This window comes from Barbus barbus, assembly GCF_936440315.1.
Source record: "Barbus barbus genome assembly, chromosome: 37".
NCBI classification, from domain to species: domain Eukaryota; kingdom Metazoa; phylum Chordata; class Actinopteri; order Cypriniformes; family Cyprinidae; genus Barbus; species Barbus barbus.
This window is the reverse complement of record NC_136715.1, coordinates 6736572-6762014: the sequence shown is the minus strand read 5'-3', so window position 1 is coordinate 6762014 and position 25443 is coordinate 6736572. Positions and strand designations below refer to the sequence as shown.

Sequence of the window (25443 nt, the reverse complement as noted above, 5' to 3'; positions counted from 1 at the left end):
CTTTTCCAGAGCAGCGTCCCAAAAAATTGCCTTCCTGCTTCCCCAGCACAGCTATCACTCACATAAAGGTAGATCACCTAGCAACACAAGACAGACACAATAGTCTTTTTGTGCTTGTCATTCATCATGTGCTGTATTCTGAACAGCATGACGAGTAAGAGGGGCCATGGGTGTGGGTGGACTTGGGTCACTATTATCATACAAAGTTGTGCATCTTGCATTGGGCACTCACCTTATTCTCCACCTGTGTGCATTTGTGTGGAGTGGAAGAGATTATCGAGTAAGCCTTTGAGATGGAAATATCTGCAGCTACAGCTGCTCAAACCGAAAGTGGCCATGCAGCCTGTCCCTTTGATCTGCTGATGGATGCAACAGTTAGCCCACAAAAAAACAACAATCATCTGTGGAGAAACACTGCAGACAACTATAAGGTGTGACAAATGTCATTATAGAACAGTTGTTAGTGTTTGGACCACAAATAGAATTGGAGAAAATATAAATTATGTGTTTAAAGGAATAGTTCACCCAAAAATTTAAAATTGCTGAAAATGTACTCACCCTCTGGCCATCTAAAATGACTTTGAAGATTTGGAGAAATTTAGCACCGCATCACTTGCTCACCAAAGGATCCTCTTCAGTGAATGGGTGCCGTCAGAATGAGAGTCCAAACAGCTGATTAAAAACATCACAATAATCCACACCACTCCAGGCAAACACATCTATCATTAAGGCATATTAACCTTCACTTCTGACCAAATTACTTGTCCATAATCCATAATAATGACAATATCCGTCCCCTGTGGTTCTTTCACATCAAAATCCACCAACATATTTGTTCAGACTGTTTTCGCTTGTAAATAGTGTTTGATCTGTGCATATTTCTTTCCTGATTCAGAAGCAATAGTTTAAAGTTAAAATGTCTTAATGATGGAGTTGCTTCTAACAAACACATACACTCTAAAAAAAATGGTGTCATATAGCACTAAAATAGGTTATTTGGTTCGTAATCATATGGGGAACCACTTTTGGAGCTGTATAACACCAAATCTTGGTGCTCCAGTGGTTCTTCACTGGTTCTTTGGCATGACTGAGGGGCTATATAGCACTGCTACCATATACAAAGCCTGTTACGCTCCTGTATGGTTCTTCAGTGGTTCTTTGGGGTGACTAAGGTGCTATATATCATCACTGCCGTACAAAGAACCTGTTCAGCCCCTCTAAAGGTTCTTTACGAGCCAAAGAACCACTGTTGGTGCTGTTTAGCACCATTTTTGTTGAAGAAATACAATGCAATATGGCACCTCTTATGGTTCTACATAGCACCATTTGACAAAGGTGCTTTAAAGATATGGTGCTATACAGCACCAAAAGTGGTTCCCCTATGATTACGAGCCAAAGAACCACTTTTAGTGCTATATAGCACCATTTTTTTAGCGTAGCTTTTCACTTCACAAGACATTGAAATAATGCACATGATGGACTGGAGTCGTATGGATTACTTGTGATTATTATGATAATTAAGATAGACAGCAATGCAACTACCACGTTCAAGGCCCAGAAAGGTAGTAAGGACATTGTTAAAATAGTCCACCACTGATGTCACATGGACTATTTTAACAATGTCCTTACTATCTTTCTGGGCCTTGAACATGGTAGTTGCATTGCTGTATATGCAGGGTCAGAAAGTTTTGGGATTTCATCAAAAATAGCTTAATTTGTGTTCTAAAGATGAACAAAGGTCTTACAGATTTGGAACGACATGAGGGTGAGAAATTAATAAAAGAATTTTATTTTTGGATGAACTATCCCATTAAGGCTAATACAAACCCTGAGGCTGTCTTTTAAACTGACCCTACTGACTCTCATACACTACATGAATTATAAGAAAATCAGATTGTTATACAGTTTAATTCTGTTTCTTTTGCAGACATGATGGATAGCTCATAATATGTAAATGTGGCCTCACTATAAGGTTTCTTAGTCAACCTGGAATGGCATTCACAACCCAATTCACTCACAAAATGTGACACTTTCAAATGACACAGTACATTCAATGAGGAAAAATAAAGGGAGATGTGATTATTTTCCACTGAGAAATGATTGGATGGTGAAAAGTAGACAAATACACTTTTTATGTATAGTTTGGGATAATGAGCACAATGAATCATTCACAAAAAATAAAGAATTAAGGATCAGTTTTGATTCAGATTTTCTGAAATGGGGTCTCGACTTATGGTCTGTCAATACCAAAAGTTTCCGTTATACTAAAGGTTGACAGTTACCTCAACTACAAGTCGACACAGTAACCTTACTATTAAAGAGAATTATAATCCTCTGAATAGCCACTGTTTTTGAACTGAATCCAGCTGATTTAAATGGACAGCTTGGTCTGCATTTGGGCCCTGAGGGTCTCATCTGGGTCTCAGAGCATCTCCAATAAAGAGAAAAAGAGTATAAATAAATTCACTGCTGTTCAATATTTGGGGTCAGTAAGTTTTTTTTTAATTAATACTTTTATTAAGCAAGGACAGTAAATACCTTTATAATGTTACAAAACAAAAAGTTGAATAAAGCTTATAAAGAAAAATAATCACAAAAAGATTAAGCAGCACAACTGTTATCAACATTAAGAAGAAGAAATGTTTCTTAAGTATCAAATCAGCATATTAGAATGATTTCAGAAAGATCATGTGACACTGAAGACTGGAGTAATGATGCTGAAAATTCAGCATTGCATCACAAGAATAAATTACAATTTAAAATATATCTAAATAGAAATCATTTATTTGAAATTGTAATAATATTTCACTACATTACTGCATTTTTCTGTATTTTAGATCAAATAAATCCATCCTGGGTGGATTGTCTGAAACCCCAAAAAAAACTCTATTTTGTGTTCTGTGATATGATATGAACCACCTCTAATCTGATTATAATTTAAGACAGATGTATCACAACATATTCTGCATATAATGACGTGACACACGACCACACAGATGACAGATGCAAATGAGCCAGAGTTTTGTGTACCGTTCCACCCTACAGCACAAAATTCTTCCTCACTAAAAATAAAAGACAATTATACCATGATAATGGCTCTGGTTTTCCCAGAGGAAATGGTCTTATTAAGAGAGCTACAGCATTACTGTAACTGGGTCTTATTGCTCTGCGAGCCATGAATTGTCATTAATAAGCTATTATTTAGTTTAGAATCATAAATTTTACACATGCATATTCCACAGTTTATCAATTCACATGCTAAAAAAAGCATATGCTTGACAAATAATACCCTCCAAGAGATGTGCATCGCCTTATCATAATCTAAAATCTGCATGCTCTAGTATGTGGTAACTATGGAAATGAATCATTTGTACTCATCCGAGATATGATATCTGAGGATGCAGCGCAGACAGACTCTTCAGAGGGAGAGATAGAGAGAGATCCAGCGGAAGGCTTTTGAAATGAAAAAGGCATCACTATTAATACAATTTCCCCTCATCGAAACAGGCCTGTGACCTTGCTGTGAGCTGTTACACAATACAAACAGCTGAGTTTAACGTCACTTTCTTTCTTCATTGCGGATGACAGGACCGCTGGCGATCTGTGTTGAGTAATAAAGGCCAATTAGCAGGTTTGAGCTTCGAAAGCTTCATTAAGTCACAATTAAGCACTGTGCAATTTGACTGTCACTAATGGCAGCGTGGAGGACAGGCGTGACGGATGAGAGGAAACTAGCTCAGTGTGTTTCTGCAAACGAAGAAGTAGAGAATGTTAAACAGCGGAGGACAAGGAAAGACAGCAGCGATTGGTTAGCTTTTAACACAAATATATGGGCACTTGATGATTGGAATGTGCTGCATGATCTTACCTCAGGATATCAAAGCCATTACAAGCACATAATGCATGAAAGAATACAATTGTTAAGAAAGAAGGGATGACTTTTTAAATAATGACTTTAAGGAGTTTCCAGCAGGATATCTCTATGGTGTCTATGTTATTTATATGGCTTATACTTATGACCTAAAAGTCACATCGTTATCTGGGCCACTGGAATATATATATATATATATTTTTTCTCATATTGCATTGAAATTCTCCTGACAATATTCATGTTTACATGGTTTTAAACTCGGCTGCACTGAACACCAGCAGTGTGGACATTAACCGAGTCTTGAGGGACACACTTGTTTAATAAAACACTGCCCTACTTTCTCCTGAGGATCTCAAGCCAGAGCAAAAAAGGCCAGTCTACAAACAGAAATATCTTATTTGGGATCACATTTACTACCCTTTTTGTTGTTGTTGTTGTTATCCATTCCATACCACATTATATAAATGTACGTATATGTAGCAAAACTTTAAAAATGAATGTTAATCAAACAATAATCATATTTTTTATTATTTATGAAATATATTATTTTATGTACATTTTATCAAATATATTGTATATATTTTTTAATTTTAAACATTATCAGTATTGCTCATTGATTCATATGAATCAAATAACAAATAATGATTGTTGTCGATGTTATTAAATTTAAAAACAATAAACTCTTTAAAATTATCTTATATTATATATAATCTTATATTACTTTAATATAATAATAATAATGAAATATATTAAATAAATGAGAATAACAACGACAATAATAATAAATGTATATAATACAAGATAATATTAAACAATAATGGCAAAAAAATGTATTTTAATTTTGTATGTGATTTTCTCATTATATTTCTTATTAATATGTAAACTTTAATACTGATAAATATTATCAAAATTAATTATCGTATTTTCACACATTAGGAGTATTGCTTTACATTAACTGATTAAAAATCAAATGACAAATAATGATTGTTATTGTTACTAAATTATTTCAAATCTGAATCTTTACTTATAAATAATAAATCAGAATACACTTTAATGTATTTGCACCAAAAAAATGATAACGATTTATGCTGATATCGTCCAAAACCACACTTTGCCAGGGGTGTTTCCAAACATTTGGAGGGCAATGTATGTTAAAATGTTATGTAATATAATAATAATACTTTTAAAATTATTAAAATAATACAACGAAATATGAATAAACAAATCAAATAACAAACTTTTATTAGTTTTATGTTTTTTTGTTTTGGGTCCAAATCCCCCCCAATTCTTTAAACATATTCTTTAAACATTTAAACATATTAATAACTCAACTTTTTCCCTGACAAACAGAAGAGACTCAGCGGTGCCGAAGTTGCCATCAGTGCCGCTCAATTTCTCTCTGTCTGAGGAGAAAACCTGACCTCACCATGAAAAGACAGTAATGAGACCTTGCCCCTCTTTGTTAGACAAACTCTAAGTGTACACCTCAAGAGGCAGAGCTGACACTTGCTAACTGAGCAGAGAATTGCTGATTTCACTCCTCAACAATCGTTGCCAAACACTCCAGCCTACATGCGCCGTCCAGTCGATATCACACATCCCGTTACCATAGAGACCCGGGAATGTGCTCACTCACCAAACTCAGTGACTCATGAGACAAAAACAGGATTCTGAGAGTTTGCCACAATCCTCACATTATCAGCCCATCCAAGTGCAAGGAAAAACAAAGCATAAGCACCAGGCACACTGAAGAGGGCATGAACATCTTGAACATTGGCTTACACCCTTGAGAAAACAATTAGCAGATTTAGGTCATAATACATCGGAAACTTAAATATTTAAAATATACAAAAATGATATATATATATATATATATATATATATATATATATATATATATATATACACACACACACATATACATACATATATATGAATCTATATGTGTGTGTGAGTGTATATATGAGACATCCTAAACATGTTATTATAAATGAATATATTTAAAAAAAAAAAATGCAATTTATTATAATAAGACAATTATTTAGTATGATAAGTAACAACATATTCATGAGAAAAAAAACGCACTCAAAAATGTCTATTGACCGAGATTTCCATTACAGGAAGTTCAGTCCAATGGATGTAACCACACTTGATGTGTACAATCAATGTCACTGATAAGGGAAGAAGCTATCTGCTACTACCAGCATGCCTTGTGCTTTGCTCTGGTTTCTGGTCTCGGTGCTAATTAACCCAGATGTGGATATTAATATTGTGATGGAGATGAAAGGGGCTGGAGTGGAAATGGGGCAGATGGAGAGGGGGCAGGTTTCAGGGTGGCGTCAGAGTGAAATGGGTCGCTCCCACCCGTGTGTGACAGGAGACTAAAAGCCATTACTATATTAAAACACCCATGGGCCCTTTTTAATTGCTCATTACCCACTAGGATATGGTGAGAAACCCAGACTGCTCTTAAAGGAGACATTTACACTCACACGACAAGATGCTGCTGTTGTATGTTTTGGAAGAACTGAGAAGGTTTGTTTAACACTTCATATTAACCTGCAAATTGTTAACACTGTAGCAGTTGGACTACACAGCATTCAGTCTGGTAATAAATAAGGTTTATCAACCCTACACTGGATTCTCAAATATTACTGTGAGAACCATTTTTGAACATTTGGAAAAATAAGTATACAGATAACAATAAACAACATAGAGTTTACATACATGCTTGTTTATGGTTTTGTTTTCTTTCATCATTAAAATCAATCAAGATAAACCTGAAAAAAAAACATAAGGAAACAATCACATGAAGGAAAACATATGTGTAGTCAATGTGTTATCATGAACAGTGTTATTTTAATATTAAACGTTATTTATTAATATTTCATATAATTAAATTGTATTAGTTTTTTTAGGTTTCATTTTAAATTGTTTTAAGTAGTTTTGATTGTTATTCATTTTTGTTTGTTTTTAAATACATTTATCTAGCTTTAATTTATTTTTTATTTCAGCTTTAATTTGATTATTTCTTTGGTAAATTTTTCATTTCAAATTTAAGTTTAATTTGTTCCCATCTACTATTTGTATTTTATTCAACTTCAGTTTTATTTTAATTAGTTGTTTTTTTTTTCAGTAGTTTTATTTTTAGATAACTTTAAAAACACTTACAATGAACAGCCATTTTTACAGCATTTATGAATCTAGGTTAATGTTCATAAACATATTCATGTTTGTTCATAACACATTAACTAAAATAAATGTTAATCTGTCCTTGAAATGTTAAAAAAATATATTTACCATGAACCTTGATTCATAAATTCTATAAAATGTATTTTTCTTTTTTTTTCCATTTATACATTTTGCTTTGAACTAATGTAAACAAATTAAACCTTATTAAAAATTGTCAAAAAATTGGACATAAAGGTTTATTGCTAAATGTGCACCCAAACATGTTGTAATAAAAACATATTAAATATATATGTTTTGCACACATACATACATAATATATTGCATGTATTACTCAAAACTGAAAACTTTTGTCACCCCAAAAATGAATAATAATAAATATTTCTCCTGGAGGGTCAGACTTTAAAGTTGGTTAAATCAGTCATGATATTTGAATATAAATACAACTTTTGAACATTTCTAACAGTTCTACAAAACATTTCTAATCCCAACTAGGACACATTAAATACTTTATTCAATGTAGAACTGACATATCTAATGGTAAAAATCCTGTGCAGTTTGAAGCCCCACAGTGACAGACTTTTCTCAGTGGTAATTTATCAGCATCAGGCCCTGTGTGTGTCCCAGTTGGTGCTTTATCCCATTTCAGTGCGTTTGTGGTCCCGTTTTGTCCACCTGCATAGTCAAAAGTCAGTTCTTCGTATCTTTCTATATCATGATTTGCGAACAGAGCGAGTCTGGGCAGCAGTGAGTGCACTCGGACAGGCACCATGAGCAGGCTGGGCTGGCAGGAGTGGTTGATGAACCTCCCCACATTGCCTACGGTCACGGGGTCCACGAACGTCTGGGTGACCCTGTCCCCTCCACTATGCTCCTGCACAGCAATGATGTAGTTCATATCTAGGGGAGTCTGGGAGAGCTGGCGGCGACGGGCCTCGTGAGACCCGATTACTTCCCCGGCATACTCGCATACGAATCGGCCACAAGGGAGGCGCTCCAGAGCCTCCACCCCCAAACCCCTGTCCTTGGTGCTGAAAACACCCAGACGAATCTCCACCCCCTTTTGAACGACGCGGTTCTGGCAGGACTCGCTGCATGCGCATAAGGCATTGCACTCGAATACAGGCTTGCTGTAGCTGTCGTCCTCTCGCTGTTGGTTCAGACATCCCACGCGGTCATACATCTGGCCGAACCTCAGGCAGGGGCAGCTGTCGGGCAGGCAGGACCGGGAACGACACGAGCAGCCCGGGAGGGTCACCGCACTAGGATCAAGGTCACAGCCTGGTCCTTGTACATTATCTGGCACATACTAAAGAATTGATTCTAATGAAGACTTACTGTAAATTGGAAAAACAGTCTGAAAGTACAGTCAAACCAAAAAGTATTCAGACACCAGATATAATTTTTGATATGTTTTTACTAGTGGGTGCAGGACACTATAGTTCATTTATGCAAGTGAGGTTAGCAAAATAAAGTGAGCTGTGACATACAGTATGTGACCCTGGACCACAAAACCAGTCATAAGGGTCAAAACACGCTGAATAAACAAGCTTTCCATTGATGCATGGTTTGTTAGGATAGGATAATATTTGGTCGAGATACAGCTATTTGCATATCTGGAATCTGAGGATGCAAAAAAATCTAAATATTGATCAAATCGCCTTTGAAGTTGTCCAAATGAAGTTCTTAGCAATGCATATTACTAAAAATTAAGTTTTGATATATTTACAGTAGAAAATTTACTAAATATCTTCATGAAACATAATCTTTAAATCCTAATGATTTTTGGCATAAAACAAAAATGGATAATTTTGACCCCTACAATGTATTGTTGGCTATTGCTACAAATACACTTGTGCTAATTATGACTGGTTTTGTGCTCCAGGGTCACATATTATATCCAAAAATTATTCATACAGTGGACTACCAGTAAAATTGATAAAAAAACATTCTGGAGCAAACATTATTAAGACACTTTGACCTGACATTGTTTTTCTTTAATTGCTAACACGAACTTTTAAACCACAGACTGAACAAAATTAAGCATTGCTTGGTAACTGTGATCTAATTGTGATATTATCTAATTGTGTACTTATATTTAACAATTAAATTCATTACATGCCTTTCCATCAAAGCTATCTGACATTATCAAGATGAATTTGTTCTGAAACTGACTTCTTGTCATATTTTAGTACCTTATTCTAAACTATAATGAATAAAATGTGATAATGTTGAAGGTGTTTTGAGTGTAACTTCTATGAAAGTGCTGCCATCTAGTGCTGCTGTGGGTATTCATGCTATGTAAATCTATTTATGCAATGTTGAAAACACTATTAGCCTGCAACATGATGAAAATGCCAATATACCTATAAAGACTTTAATGTAAGGCGAGTGAAATGTCATGTTATTACCTGAAAGTTGGAGAAAGCCTCTTTAGGAACGCTGTTCTCAATCAAAACAGGAACATTCTCGAGTCCGCCACTCAGATCTCGGCTGTAGGATCGCATCATGTCTTTTTTACACGTTTCTGACTGATTCGGATGTGAAAAAAGACATTATTAACTTGGGGTTTGTTATGAATATCGACGTGTTCGTGTGAGAAAGGCGAACGGAAGCGGAAATGCTTCAACGCTCAAAGTCGAAGCAAAATAAAAGTCCCGTCACGCATACTTTCCACAGTAGAATTAGTATTATGTTACATAGACGTTTTTAGGGTGCTGTTTGTTATATAAATCTTCACGTTCATGCTGATGTTATTTATGAATTGAAAAAGTTGTAATGTAACAAACAAGCTACAATGCTGAGTCTCACAGAATTATTGTGTTATATCATGATATATTTCAAAGAGTTAGATGCTACTGAGTGTAGATTTAACCCATACTTCAAAAAGGTTTCAGCAACTGTTGGCATATGTAGGATTAAAACATACCGATTTTATTTTAATGTTATTTATTATAGGTTATAGAAACGTTCACAAAATTACAAGAGACTTCTTGTGACAAAACCGTGATTATATGAATTAATTTAGTTTTGTGAAGTCTCAAAATCAATGCAACAGAAACATAATAGATTAAAAACAGGCTGAATAATGCATATTATATCATCTGTCCATAAGTCAATATTAGCTGATTATCAAAGGCACTCATTTAACCACAAACATGGCTGTTTAAATGGTTTAGATTTTTTTATTTAATGTTTAACCACAAAAACATCTTAATAACAGACACTGAGACACAAAATTGTGTAAATACAGAAAAGCACTAAACGCTTTAAAAACAGTCTGATTGGCACTTTAGTGCTTTCCATCCACCTCTAAGTGGCATTTTTCTATGCAGATGTTCGTTGCATGATAAATGTACAGCAGGCAGCAATGTATTTCAAACACTAACTTTTGTAATTTAACAAGAGGACAGACTTGTAAAACACAGGAGGGCAAATCAAAACTCAAACAATTATTAGCTATTTAAAAAAACAAGGCATAATGTCCGTTTATCCATGGTATTTTCAATCTATGTTTGCATGACTGTTAATATATTGCATGAAGAGTTCAACTGTTGTTTAATAGCAGATCAGAACCAAATGATATACAACACTGGCCTGTTTGCATAAGCAAGCACCACAGAGACAGTAACAGGTTGACTGACAGATCAAAAAAATAAAGGACCAGATACAGTATAACCTCAGCCATAATCAGGCATGAAATGAGGCAAACACATATCTGCTTACAGCAAATACATCATCACAATGGTCCCATACAGAAATGAACTGATCTACCACAGCCAACCAATAGAAATTTAGTTTGAATAATTAAAGTAAATGAAAAAGACAGGAGGTGAGTGTTCGTAGCCATCATCTTGACTTTGACGTCGACCCAGGACGATGTCTAAGTCAAGGTTTCCCCTTTTGTGACCTTAAGAGACAAAACAGAAAACAAATCGGCTTTATTTCAAGCAAATTAAAATAAGGAGGTCATGTAAAGCTTCTTCCCTCAGGCCGTCGACCTCACAAACAGTTAAATGTTCTCGAAACTATCCATACTTGTATATATTATACATAATTTACTGATTTAACATGTCTTACATTTATCCAAATTCCATTGGATCATTTATATATAGCACATCTGTACATACAATAAATATATTGTCTATTGTTTTCACATTTATTTGTTTATTTTGTTATTAGTGCCTTGTCACTTGTCATTCTGTCTGTGCACTGGAAGCTTCTGCTTACACACACAAGACAAATTCCTTGTGTGTGTAAGCACACTTGGCAATAACTTATTGACTTAAAACATACTCTGGCTTCAATGTACTCAATCCTCCTCTCCAAAGCAGTAAGCTTCTCATTCAAAGTGGCTAAACGGGACCTGCAGGACATATCTGAGGGGAAAAGAAAACAAAAACATTTCTTATTAGGACACACACAAGAAAAGTCGTAATTTCCTGTGACACAAATATCGTGCACTAGTCTTAAAAATATTTCGAAAAAGAATAAGCTAAATAATAATAAATAGGCGAAAAATACATTATTAATATAACTACGAAAAAGAATAATATTATATACTATCTATATAACAATATAAATAACATTTTAAAATTTAAATGATAAATATTAATAATGATATAAATCATAATAGTAATAAATAAATGACCTTTTCGTTACATTACTGATATATTACAGATATACTGTAACGTTACAATCACTGAAATCGGGGCTGGTTTATCATAATAAACTGCATTAGTTATTCTTTACATTAGTGCACCTGTTAGGCCCTTTGACCATAAGCAAAGATGTGTATGTGGCTATTGAAATATGTACATTTCGGTATACTAGCAAATTCGGTATTAATCATCAAAGTGCAAAGACCAGCATTAGCCCAACCCAACGCCCTGAATGTTTTTCCTGGTCACTGCACTGCCTGTATGCCTAATAAACTACTTCTTTAACATATATACTCACTTATTATACTACTACGTGGTTCTACACAACATTAACAAACAAAACAACTGATGTAACCCACATATTTTCCACCTATTACGCAACCGAATGACCCACTGCTCTCGATTAGCATGCTAGCGTGAAGAAATGGCGTAATAAATTATGTAAAATAAACGACAAGCCACAGCTTCTCCATCTCACCGAAGGAATTGAGGAAATCGGCTATTTTCTTAATGCTGCTGGTGATCACTTCGATATATTCACGGTTCGCCCAGTCTTGATGAATTTCCCTTTGCACAGGATCCTCCTGTCCGGCCATCGTGAGCTAGTTAGCTTTAGCATTAGCCGCTGACTGAGAAGGAGCAGCGCCCCTGATGGACAAACACACGCCGTTCATTGTGGATCCTACGGGGAAACGAATGCAGGGATTTAAAAAAATGAAATTAAACACAAATATGCGATTTGAAAAAGTATTTGAATTGGTAAAAAGTGAGAAATTAAAAAAATCTTGACTGAAATCTCCCTGTAAAATATTTTATTTAATCTCTTATTCTTAACTCTTTAGAACGCAGCCAGCGCGCACGAACGCAATAAACTGAAAAAATACACAAACAGAAAAATAATAACATTCTGATGCACGTTATTAACAGACATTAAACTCCTTGCGCGCGACCATAACAACAACATATCTGGATATTCATAACGGATCAGCCTTCAATCAGAGTATAATGATGTAAATGCCTTTTATCTATATTAACATTTTCGACTAATGTTCATTTCTAACTGTGTACTAATGTGTGACCGTTCTTAGCATTTAAATTATTATTATTACCCTGGCTTACTTTCATATCCTCATTTTTTTAAAACGTAAGAGACTTCCGGTGTCACCCGCGTCCAGTTATTTTTAACGGTACAAAACTAAACATTGTGTGGCTTCATATTGCAAACTGCTATTTCTTATCATTTTTATTATTTCTTATCTAATTGTATTGTCGTAATTATAACCACGTTGGTTTGTAGCGTAAATAGTTTGACCATTTACTGCACTTTATTCTTCTAGATATTTATATAGTCGCACGCATTCACAGAAAAATAGCTTAACGTTACTTGCGTGTTGCAAAATGAGGTGGATAGCCTATGAGAGTATCTTGTCCAAAAACATTAATATTATGGTACTGTTTTATCATATTAAACTATTTTGACCTGTATTGTACAGAGGTCATTTATGAGCACTGTTGTAATTGTTTGGCAGTGTGAACTGTTTTTATTGTGTGTTTAATTGTTTTAAATTAATAGAGCGATGTCAAGCAAGTTTAGAAGCTGTAGACGAAGCCTTGCTGCCGCTTTGGATCAGGCAGCAGAAGAGGTTCCTAATTTATCATCATCATCCTCTCCAAACAACTGCAGCCTGATTAGAACATCACAGGATGGCATGTATGTATCTGAGCACCGCACAGAGTGTTTTTTGTGCATATACTGCTTTATCAGTGATAAATGTGTTGCAGTTGGCCTAATTATAATGCATGTCACCAATAACGAGGGTGTTTTCTATAAATAGGAATGAAGACTTTCAGTGCTGCACACGGTCTGCAAAACTGCAAGATCTATGTGGGCTCCTCGGTCAGTTTTATCATCATCAAAATCATTTCAGGCATGAGACTTGACAGTTTTGAACTAATTCCCTCCTCTATTTTCAGATGTACAGACCTTGGAGGATCTTGTGGCAAAGCTGGAGTTTGAAAATGAGTTGAACCGCGTCTACAGTAGATTCCTGCAAAGCAAAAACCAAGACCATGGAAAGAACACAGAAAGTGTGAATAGCGATGTGGAAGAGGGAGGTACAGGCCACTGGGTTCACGATAGTAAGGAGGAATATTCCTTCCTGCTAGACATGATTCTTGAGATTGAGCGGGACAATGACTTCACTGCTGACTGTGATGTCAGTGCTTTGGAGCGGGACTTACAGCTATCACCATAGTTTTAGTGCCCTCAACCATTTATATGTTATACTTCAAACATAGTGGCCATTTTCAAAAGAACATATGAGCTACTAAACATTTTGGGCTACTTGGAAAGTTGTATAGATGTATGTTTGTATAGCAGAGTTTATAGCAATACTGTATATGCATGTGATTCTTAATTAGTAAAATTAATTTATTTCTGCACTAGGAATCAATATAAATCAAACAGATGAATAATCTCTCCATTCTAAAGGACACGTAATCCTTTTTTTTTTAAATGATTTGTTTAAATTAAAAGTAAAAAACAACATTGTCTGACTTGCACAGAATAAAATACACATGGTGCGTCAGCACTGGTGGTAAAATATTATATTTGTAAAAAAATATATATATTGCTATTGATCTATAAAGTTTTAATTTGATGATTTCTTTAATATCTATATATTAATTAGACTGAATAAAATAGAAATATTATTATTGGTCTATACAATTTTTTTAAATATTATAAATATTACTGTATTTATTTGCTTGTTATAATATCTATAATATTGTTTTATGGCAAAATGTGGCAAAGTGTTATTCTTTTCAGTTCCACTTTCTGACTTCTCCACTTCACAAGGGCTGGTGCTAAAATATTTATGGGTCACGGGCATTGGCAGTAAAAATTGTATTTTTGTTTATAATAGTAAAAACATTACTATTAATCTAAACACTTTTACTTTTATTATTTGTTCTAATATCTATATACTTGTAAGACTGAATAAAATATTTACAGGTCATAGACACTGGTGGTAAATATGTTTTTGTTTAGAAATGCTTGAAATATTACTGTGGATCTATACGGTTTTAATTTTTTGTTATATATATACAAAATTGCTGCTTAATTTGAATATAAACTCAAAATAAGTCTGTATCATTCTATTTAGGTAAATGACTAGATTCCACATAAGTATGACAACTTCACTTGTTCTATGTGGATAGTTATTTTCAGTGTTTGCGCAGTGTCAGCATGACAAAGCATAATCTGGATTCAGTATTATGCTGATCATTAAAACCAAGTGTATTTAGTTAGAGAAGAATTCATTTTTACTGTGCATTATAACACCCACAGTACTAACTTGTTTAAACCTGAACCAAGGGAAATACGCAGTATGTGACTTAACATTTAAAAAGAAAGAAATGTGGAAGTGAAAGTGTAAGGCTGAGGTTTGTCATATTAACTGCTTCTGTTTTTTGTTCAGTGTCGTGAACAGAGATAAGGAAAATAGTTTTTTTTTTAAAGTTTTATTTCGTTTAACAGTTGAAAGATAAAACCTGAGCTGTGCAGTTCATGGATAAATTACAACTATTATAATAAACATTTACAGATACATCAGAAGCTTCCCTCAAAAAGGTTTTAGGAAGCATCTTCATTAAGTAAACAGTCTAAAAAACAGCCACATCTTAATCACGTCTGCACAGTCGGCCTATATCAAACAACAATCTACAAGTGATATGGAATGGACGGTTTATCTCACAAGGCCACAACACGAGGAGGTTGCCAGGTTTATTTCGTCCTCTTGAGAAGCTCTTTGATATCTGCTTCCATGTCGATGGTGAGGAACCTTCTGCTGTATCTCTTGAACGGTTCCCCGTCCGGGCCGATGAGGAACTTCTCAAAGTTCCAGGAGACGTCATTCCTGTTCACCGGACTCCAGATGATGAATTTGGGATCACCCATCAAGGACACAGAGTCGTCACTGGGCTGAGGCAGCTTCTCCTTGAGGAACACAAACAGAGGGTGGGCGTTCGCACCGTTCACTTCCAGCTTCTCCAGAAGTTGGAATTTTGGCTCAAAGCCATTTCCAGGACGGATGTACTTCAGAGACAGCAGAATTTCATCATTCTTGCAGTTCTCCTGTTGAGCAACCAAAATTGCACAATATGTTATAAAATAAAGCAGATAACGGCATGTAAGTATAGAATCAGTTAACAACACAGGCTTTATCCATTGCCATTCCTATCAAAAATGAACAAAGCTTTGCTGATAGCAATAACAGATTGTGAAATATTTCAATAATTTCTACAATGCAAACCACTGAAAATGTGAATTAGAATATTATTTAATATTATTTCATATACAACAACATATATACATTTTAAATATATAAAAAGCTTTAATGTACTGAAAGTACGTTAAAGTACATTTATTATTAAATTCTTCAATATCTGTATTTATGATCAATATATTGATAAGTTATATATATAATTTTAAGTATTTTAAATTCATAAAAATAAATACATGACACTATAAATATCTGTATTGATGATCAATATATTAATATAAATTCTAATCACTAATATAAAAATCTGAAAAAAGGAGTAGGTGAAGAAACAGCCATACTGCCTCCTCACCTGATGTCCGAACTGGTTGCAGGGAGCGCCCAGAACCACGAGCCCCTGATCAGCGTAGCGGCTGTGGAGCTCGTTCATCTGGGTGTAATCCCTGACTGTTGTGCCTCAAAGCGACGCCACATTCTCAAAAAGCACCACTTTACCTTTGAGAGAGGAAAAATTCAGGAGGTCCCCTGACAAAAGTTTGGCGGACAGATCATAAAACTTCTTCGCGGCCCCTGCCATGCTGAAACACGACCTTTACTCCGTAGCTCGAAGCGCAAAGTGATGTTTTACCAACAAACCTTGCGCTGAACCTTGAGCTGAACCTTGAGCTGAACCTTCAGCTGCAGGGACAGGAGGCGTGTCGATACAATTCAAGGAAGTGCATGTTGCAGCTTGGAAGGTCAGCAAGAGGTAAATACTTGTGTATTGCATTCCAAGCCCTGCATATCCCCGATAATTAATACAAATAAATAAATAAAAATAATAGATATATAGGCTATATATCCTAAATATACATAGAACCTAAGTATTTTTTATTTAAAATAAAAATGTGTATTAATTGTAATACATAGGCTATTTTTTTTCATTGATAGGTATAATAAATTTACCTCATTTGGCCGAAATATTTTTGAACGTTTTAATAAAATGCTCAAAACATATTATGTTTAACTTTGAACATTTCAGCTATTGAATCATTTTATATTTTATTTTCAAGTGGGATCTGTTGCTGGTTAGTATGTAGCCTAATGTTATATAGGTCTGTATGGATAAATTAACCATGGTTTTTTTTACAAATAAAACAAACAAAAAACATGGGTTTTGTATTTAAACCACGGTAAACACAAAGTAGCCATGGGTTTGCTACACCAACCACAGTTTATCCATGGTGTGCTTTAAAAAGGAAAAAAAGGTTGCCTACACTTTTACTATAATAAAACCATGGTTAACTTTTCGTAAGGGTGTTACTCCATATTAAAGTAGCTTACTTTTCGTCCCATTTGAGTCAAATATTCAGTACAATGGAAACAATTCCTCCATTTGTTTAGCAAGATATCTTCTTTTTAAAGTGTGTTTTCAATTCTCTGTTGTCAACTTTGTTTTATTGTCGGGAAAATATCATATCACACATGCAAACTGAAAAAAATGTAAGTATTATTTAGAGAGTTTGTGATATTGTTTCGGATGTCTACTTTGCGTGAGTTTTTTAAATTATGTTGCACAAAGCCAGTCCGAACCAAATACAATCAGCATACATACTCGACGAAACTTGATCCTTTTCAAAAAACGTAGTTCTGCATTAAACTATAAATCACATGCATCACTGACTCGTTAGCGTTTAGAAAATAAACTTAACAGTCGTTCACTTTTAAGTAGTAAATACCTCCCACCCCTACAACAAGCGAATGGTTCCGTCCAGGAAGCTGTTCTGTGTTCAGGGAAGAGACTCTGCGCTGCATCCGCAACTAAATTCTGATTTTTATTCAAAAATCCTGAGTCAGTTTCTTCTTTAACTCATGCATTCGCTCAGCAAAAGCGGATGATTTTTGAATTAGTGGACCAAAGAGACTGTTATCCTCGATAAGAGCAGCTCTCGGTTATTATTTGCACTTTAACCTCTAATACAGCATTCAGCTGACATCATGTGGGAATGGCAGATTTTGAGTCTCATAGGCTTCATCTCTCTAGTTGTTTTTCTCTTAGCTGCATGTTATATTTTGTACTCTGGACTGACCACAGAAATCCACATCAGGACTGGTTTACCCCCGGTCAGGAACATCACTATAGCCTATAAATACAAAGTGGGACCTTATAAAGACTGTAGGTCGCTGTTCAGAGAGAGCTGCAGCATTGGACCCAAGCTGCCATGCATTGGGATCTTTTATGATGATCCAAAGAAGGTAAGTAGACCTTTGAATGAATGAGCACACTCACTGTTTTATTGCTGCATTGGCAGTAGTGTGAGTGAATAACCTTACGGTCCAGCTGTAATCTTTTTATTTAAATAAATAAAATGTATTTAATTTAAATTGGAAAGGTATATGCCAATAAACATTTTGAGATGGACTCCTGGCTTATGTCTTTTCAGGTAAAGCAGGTCAGTTTGTCTGGTAAAGTGGGCCACCTCTGATTTATAAAAAATGATCCAGCATCCTAATTTATTATATATATATATATATATATATATATATATGTATATGTATGTATACAGTATATGCACATAAAAAAATAAATGATAAAAAAACTATTTAATTTTTAAAATGTTTATTAACATTATCAAACAAACATTCAACATCAAACGTATTCCGCTTAGACTAGTAAAATTTCACTCAAAGATTTAAAAAAATATTTTTCACTTCATGCTCAAATTAACAAACTGACATTAAATTTGATGAAATATAATTTTGATTAAAATGAACTTTACAGCATATTAAACGCGTCCAAAAACTAATAGGCTAACAAAAAAAACATAAGTCGAACAAATGTAATCTTGTAAAACTTTTTTTCCTGTTTCTTCAACTTTAATTGTGACCTGTTAAAGCTTTATACTCTACATCTGTTTTGCTCCTCTCATCCTTTTTTATACTTCAGATTCAACTTCATGTCCTGCCTTCCTTTCTGCTCTCTCCTTTCTTCCTCCTCTGACTTGAATTTCCTGACTGGACCCATTTTTTCTGGTCAATTATTTTTTCATTGCAATTATAAAATAATCAATGAATGCGTGTTTATTTCATTAATGTGACTAGAATTAGTGAAAGTTCAAACTGGTCCACTTTATCTAGCACATTCAGCCAATTTATTTTTCCCCCTATAATTATAATTCGCATTTTAACTATAGTAACACATAATAGAAGTACTGTCACAGTACATTGAGGTGTAGCCACAATTACCAGGGTCATATTGCGTAATAACCAAAACTATTTTAGCATTTTAAAAAAAGTGCGTCCCTACCTTTCAATTAAGCCCATTGTGTTTTCTGAAAGTGTAACCCCTTTGAGCACAGCATATATTGAGATTAAACTGCCAACTTTACCTGATGGCTCACTTGGCACATTACATTTAGGATAAAATACTGCAAACTAAAGGCATAATGTGATTTGTTCTGTATTTTTTCCCTTAATTTCCATTAGAAATTCAATTCAAAATCAATTCAAATTTTATTTGTCACATACATATACATACGTAGTACGACATGTAGTGAAATGTATTGTACGACTGTCCAACAAATTGTCCAACAAAATTAAGAAAAACCTCAAGTTTAAAAAAATACAAATAGAAAAAGTACAGTAAACATATATACAGAAATAAACTAGCAATAAAATAAAATAACAAATAGATATGAGAATAAAAATAGATATGAGGAATAAAAAATAGAATATGATTCTGTATAGAAATAGAATTCGATATATATGCTGCTCGTTAGTGGCATAATGTTATTTGTACTGTATAGTGCACAGACAATAGAAAAGCACCTGCAGAAATCATCTATTTAAAATGTACTAAACGTCTAATTCCCCCAGCCATCATCACACTCGTTATATCAGACTAATATATATGTCATGTGTGAATAACACAGTTATAGTAGTAGCTGTGAAGTGAATGATGTGGCTTCAGAGCTGCCTGTTCCGTTTCCTGTTTACTGATCACTCGATATGCAGCGCACAGCAGATCTAACACATGCATTACACTTTTATTCCCTCATTAAAGTAAATTGCTTCAATTACTTTAGTGAATTAATTTCATTTAAATTTGCTGTTTAGTTTGTTTGTTTGGCTGTGTAATCCATTTCCCTCCAAGTAGGTTAATCTCATACAAAGGTCTTACAAGAGGGCTTTTCATTAGAGATCTTATGCACACAAAGTCTGTATTGTATATGATCTTATATGAAGTGTTATTTTTATCACCATTCTTTTTTTAATTGTAAGTGTGTTGGTGATTTAGATGCATTATTTCTATTAGCTGTTGGCCTTCAGGAGTTGTTGATCCTCATTCACCACTAGATGGAGGTGTTGATATAGTAATTTTGTGCACTAATGTTGATTATGCAGTTGACCGTGTGGGGGTGGAATATGTTTGTATGTTGTGATATTTTGATATAACTGGATTATGTTATTGTGTGGCTCTTATCGCATATAATCTCATTTTATCATATGTAATCATGATAAATAAATTTGCCTGCTGTACACATATTTTCCATGTTCCTTATTATGCAAAAAACTTGCATTTCACAGTTTAAATGCATTATTACTAAAGCCAGCAAATTAGTCATGGCTTTTACGTTATAAAAACTGGCTTTGACTGATTACATTTACATTTATCTGTAACAGCAGTGTTCCTACTAAAGGAAAAAGAGTGGCAACAGTAAAGGAACGGAAATAAATTCTTTCATCAAATTTTCACCTTCATTTAGTTCCAAACCGCTTTTTCACAAAAATATATTTTGAATAATGCACTCTCTCGTTTCTGTTCTTGTTAGATCAGTTTGACTCTTTCAGACCAGTTCTTTCAATCAGATCAATCGATTTATTGTCAAGATCTGACTCAAAAGAAAGATTCATTGATAAATCTTTGAAAGCTCTAGTTCAAGCTTAAAAGTTTCTTTGTTGTTCCAAGAAAAGATCAGCTCAAAAATTATAAAAATAGTTCAATGCTGTATACAAGTCAAGCAGATCATAAGAGTTTATGTAAAGTCGTGACGTATTGTCAAGTATGGTGACCCATACTCGAAATTGGTGCTCTGCGTTTAACCCATCCAAGTGCACACACACAGCAGTGAGTAGTGAACAAATGCACACACACACACACACACACACACACACACCGTGAACACACACCCGGAGCAGTGGGCAGCCATGCTGCGGCGCCCGGGGAGCAATTGGGGGTTCGGTGCCTTGCCTCAGTCGTGGTATTGAGGATGGAGAGAGCGCTGTACATTCACTCCCCCCACCTACAATTCCTGCCGGCCGGGGACTCGAACCCGCAACCTTTCGATTACGAGTCCGACTCTCTAACCATTACGCCACGACTTGTTATAATACAGTATATGTGCATTTAAGTCCTACGAGCTAAATTCTGATGATGTTTGGATTCAGTTCAGTACAGATAGTAGAGAATGGATGAGGGCAAGCATAAGTAGCCGACTGAAGCGATCTAGGGTGTGCACCAAGGTTATTATTGCATGAACCTCAGCCTGGGCTGAACTTGATCTCAGAATGTCATAAAGAGGAAAGCAGAAAAGGTAAAATGTGTCTGAGTTGGTGCCCTATTCCTACTTCGCTTGGCCTTAGTGCCCTCACACTTTTAGGGAATATAAATGAGCTCATACCACAACTTCTGTCACTGTTCATCTGACCTTCAGTGGCTCCAGTTGCCGTCTAGGTTATATATATATATATATATATATATATATATATATATATATATATATATATATAATATATGTTTTGCTTGGGATTTAGGAGTGTTTTTATATTTATGTTTAAGGACGATCAAAAAATAACCATAATTTCTGCAGCAGAGGAAGACCAGAAACCCACCATCCTGTTCTAGACGATGCTCGTAATCAGTTTGTGTAGGCTGATGGTGTTGCTGGGATTATTTCTTGGCAAAGAAAGTCTCTTGGTTTTCTTGTTTGTGCACAAGACCTTCTTGCATTATCACATTTCTCACACTTCCTGCCCACCTCCTCCTTGACCAGTCAAAGCGGTGAATGTGTACTCAACCTCCCACCAGAAAGCCCTACTGGAACAGAGTCTGACTCTTGATTGACAGCTCAGTCTTACATTCAAAAGCTCATTCTCAATGACAGACTCTTTTTTTTTTTTTTCCAAGTCCCCAATTAGCAACTGTCCAAAGCTCCACACATAAAACCATGGCCAAGTCCTGATCCAGTTCAGCTAATTGGCATAATGATCTCAGCTCGTTAAGAGAGGAGCCTGGGGTGCTAAACCCAGGGGTCAGAAGCTCCCAAAGGCTGCTGATAGAAAGTAGAGAGAGGTAGGAGCAGGATTGGAAAACAATGGACTCCTCTGGGATGAAGGATTTTACCTCAAGGATTGGCGTGAGCACCGTGGTCCCTCTATTTCTGATTCACTGACTGCTACTGTAGTCTGCGAGCCCGCAAGCTTTTGGGAACTTCCTCTCATCAGGCAAACAATGCGGTGGAAGTGAAAGCCCATGGGTCTGAAGATGGTTTCCATTGATAAGAAGAGCCGGCGAGACTTCTTCACATGCCGGATCCTGTGAAGGGCCATGAAAGGCATTCCAGTCCCTAAGTGACAGAGAGTTTTAGGGTTTGCTCTTTCTCTGTTCTCCACATCCGCCTTTTGCAAGTCAGTCAAAAAGATGAAAAGTAGTGCAGGAGGAGGGGATTGCGATGGTTCCTTGACGTGAATGTAATAACTATGCAACAAAATGGGATCGTGATATCAAGACAGAATTTCTGATGTCAAGTCCCAATACTACACTATCAGAGAAAATGTCCAAAAAATGTTACTTTTTTTTACATTTTTACATACTCAACTTGTTGTCATTCCAAACAGTGTCGTTATTATTGTGAACTAATACCTCATTTCCACTGAGCAGTACGGTACAGTACAGTACGATCCCTGATCAGGCTTGCATTTCCACTGCCAACAGTACCCTTTACTTGATAGGCATGGTGTATTCCGGAAAGTATCGATCGACAATAAAGCGCGACATTAAGCACGACTCTGCCTCTTTTATGTCAGTTTTTATGAACAATAACAGCCGTTATAAAAGTATAAGTACAAAGTATAAGAGGAAATAAAGACAAAAGCAAACAATTCACAGTCAAACGTTTGCTACAAAGTCAGCGTTGCAAGTTACTATGGTAAAGTTCAAAATAAATATAAAGTTAAACTTTGTGCTCAGTCAAAATGGTATGACCAGGAACAAATAATAGATTCATGAGACCACGAATGCCTGTTAAATATACACAAAACGAATTGATTCTTGTTTAATCACTACAGAGACATCAGAGCCAGCGGCAAATGTCATCAGGACTAGCCGAGCGTAAGGCTGCTCGAGGCGGATACATGAGCACGGAGCACCCGGTGATCGCCTGGAGCTTCGAAATCAGCATAGCAAATTTTCAAATAGGCACTATATCTTTAGAAATAAACCGCAGATTTGAGTTTTAAACATCTACATTCTCGCCTGAAAAACTCTTAAAACTACATTTCATGACAGAATAACAGTAATATTTTGAGAATTACGTGAGTTTCTGGGCAATGACAGGCCACAAGAACAGACAAGAACACATATTGAGAAACGGTTATTGTCTGTGTGAAAATATAAAAATATAAAATACACTTATTTTTTGTGTGTTTGCGCACACTGACGTAATAAGCCGAACACAGCAGAGTGGAACGAGTAAAGGAGAAGCTGTATCCCCTTGTATCACGCAAAAGTGACGATTCTAGTAAACCAATCAAAGTTCTACAGTTAGTTTAGCTCCACCCTTCACCCCAAAAAAGTGGCACAGTATGTTCGCTATTTTGGTACCATTCACAACTTCTGACAATGGAAACGGACATAATTGCATACTGTACCGTACTGTACTGAATCGTACCACTCAGTGGAAACGAGCCATAAAACTCTCTTAAGTGAAGTTCTAAATGAAATATCTTTGGCATTTTCGGCAGGACTAAATGAAGAAGAAAAAAGATCTTTAAACAAAGTAAAAACATCATCCTGTTTAAAAGTTTTTAATGCATTGTGCTTCCTTCTGGAGCATCAGTGAATGTTTGCAGCTTCGTAATAGTTGTGTATGTGTCCCTCAATTGTCCTCAGTGTGAAAAGATGATCTCAAAATCATATAGTCACTGCTGGAAAGGGTTCAAAGATGCTATAGAGTTGCATTTTCAGATTTCAGATGCAGTACAAACAACCAACCAAAACATAAAAACAATCATGGATCATTTCGGTAACAACACATCAAATATGTAAACTTTTGAATGGGATAGTTAAAGAAATCGGCTATTATTTTGTCTTGTGTACTATATGTAAACATCTGTTATGTGAAAAAGCTTATTCAGGACAGTGCTAAATAGAAAATAACATGCAATGTATATGATCCCTCTTTCTTTGTTAAAATTAGGAACATTTTCAATGCTATCTCACGACCAATTCATACGTATTTTACGAGGTGGCTAATTTTTGTGCGATTTGTCTAAACCCCAGTGATGTGTAGTTTTAGGGAGTTGTGCAACTCGCGAAATACGTGCGATTTCGTAAAAACTGTGTGAATTTGTGAGGTCGTACGTATTAGCCACCTCGTACGAATTGCAATGAGATCGGGCTGACATTTTTGCAGGTTCTGCTAAATTTTATATATTAAAAAAGTAAAAATAAAAGTAAAAAAGTATTCCAAAATTAAAATTGAAATGAAACCTGAAAATACAAAAATAAAAGATAATTTTAAAATACGAAATATTAGAATAGTATATATATAATTCTCAAATAAAACTGGTATTTTGAAAGTCATTGGAGTCAGTGGCAACAATTTTTGGGGGTGAACTATTTCTCCAAGGTACGAATTTGCACACTTTAGGTGTAGATAAGGTACAAACGTGTTTCTTTGAGGGGATTTCATCAATGGCAAGCAAAAGTTTCAACTTTTTCACATTTTGCTCAAAAGTTTGTATTTCACCATCACCATTGAGGTACTTTTCATACTTAGAAGTATGCAGATTTATTGTGTTTTGCAACATTGGGAAGGGAGATTCACAGAATTTTGATTTAAAAGCAAATGTTATATTCTGGCTTGTAGCAGAAGGCTCCTGAGATGCCTTCAACTCATGTCAAAAACAGGCCCTAATTGAGTGTTTTCTTTTGTGAAGAACTGAGAATGATTTGATGAGCTTGATGGCTTAATCTGATCATTTTCATGATCCATCAGTCCTGATGAAAATTGAGTAGTGACAGAAAAGATAATGTCAACAAACTGCCACTTTGACGAAGGAACCTAAGCATCCTGCTGTCAACAAACGTGGCTCGCCATCAAAATTATTAGTATTTTCACAGCATCCTGGCAGTCTGAGGATGGCAGGAACATGAAAAGGCAGTCCGCTGTGAAGATGTGGA

At 35.3% G+C, this 25443-nt stretch overlaps 3 protein-coding genes and 1 pseudogene across 6 annotated transcripts in view; 1 reads left to right on the top strand and 3 right to left on the bottom strand.

Moving 5' to 3' along the window:
* Window positions 1–6795: 6795 nt before the first annotated feature.
* On the bottom strand, window positions 6796–9705 carry setmar (SET domain and mariner transposase fusion gene). Its single transcript, XM_079396135.1, has 2 exons — window positions 9472–9705; window positions 6796–8369 (listed from the first exon to the last, which is right to left on the bottom strand). Exons 1-2 carry the CDS (start codon window positions 9568–9570, stop codon window positions 7575–7577), a joined length of 894 nt encoding a protein of 297 aa, XP_079252261.1. The 5' UTR covers window positions 9571–9705; the 3' UTR covers window positions 6796–7574.
* Window positions 9706–10221: 516 nt separating this feature from the next.
* On the bottom strand, window positions 10222–12980 carry LOC306856967 (putative protein BRICK1). Of its 3 annotated transcripts, none has more exons than XM_079396553.1 (4): window positions 12841–12980; window positions 12200–12403; window positions 11357–11439; window positions 10222–10970 (listed from the first exon to the last, which is right to left on the bottom strand). In XM_079396553.1, exons 2-4 carry the CDS (start codon window positions 12315–12317, stop codon window positions 10944–10946), a joined length of 228 nt encoding a protein of 75 aa, XP_079252679.1. In that variant the 5' UTR covers window positions 12318–12403; window positions 12841–12980; the 3' UTR covers window positions 10222–10943. The 3 variants fall into 3 exon arrangements, with proteins under 3 accessions (XP_079252679.1, XP_079252681.1, XP_079252680.1); XM_079396555.1 differs by having other exon boundaries at window positions 12831–12867; XM_079396554.1 differs by lacking the exon at window positions 12841–12980 and adding an exon at window positions 12557–12833.
* Window positions 12981–15237: 2257 nt separating this feature from the next.
* Window positions 15238–17956, bottom strand: LOC306856966 (glutathione peroxidase 1-like). The gene is made up of 2 exons (XM_079396552.1): window positions 16354–17956; window positions 15238–15856 (listed from the first exon to the last, which is right to left on the bottom strand). Exons 1-2 carry the CDS (start codon window positions 16576–16578, stop codon window positions 15506–15508), a joined length of 576 nt encoding a protein of 191 aa, XP_079252678.1. The 5' UTR covers window positions 16579–17956; the 3' UTR covers window positions 15238–15505.
* LOC306856965 (testis-expressed protein 264 homolog) overlaps window positions 17764–25443 on the top strand; it is a 49599-nt pseudogene continuing 41919 nt past the window's right edge. Inside the window, exon 1 of the transcript XR_013785838.1 lies at window positions 17764–18236. The product of XR_013785838.1 is annotated as a testis-expressed protein 264 homolog (transcript). The remainder of the gene's footprint in view (window positions 18237–25443) is intronic.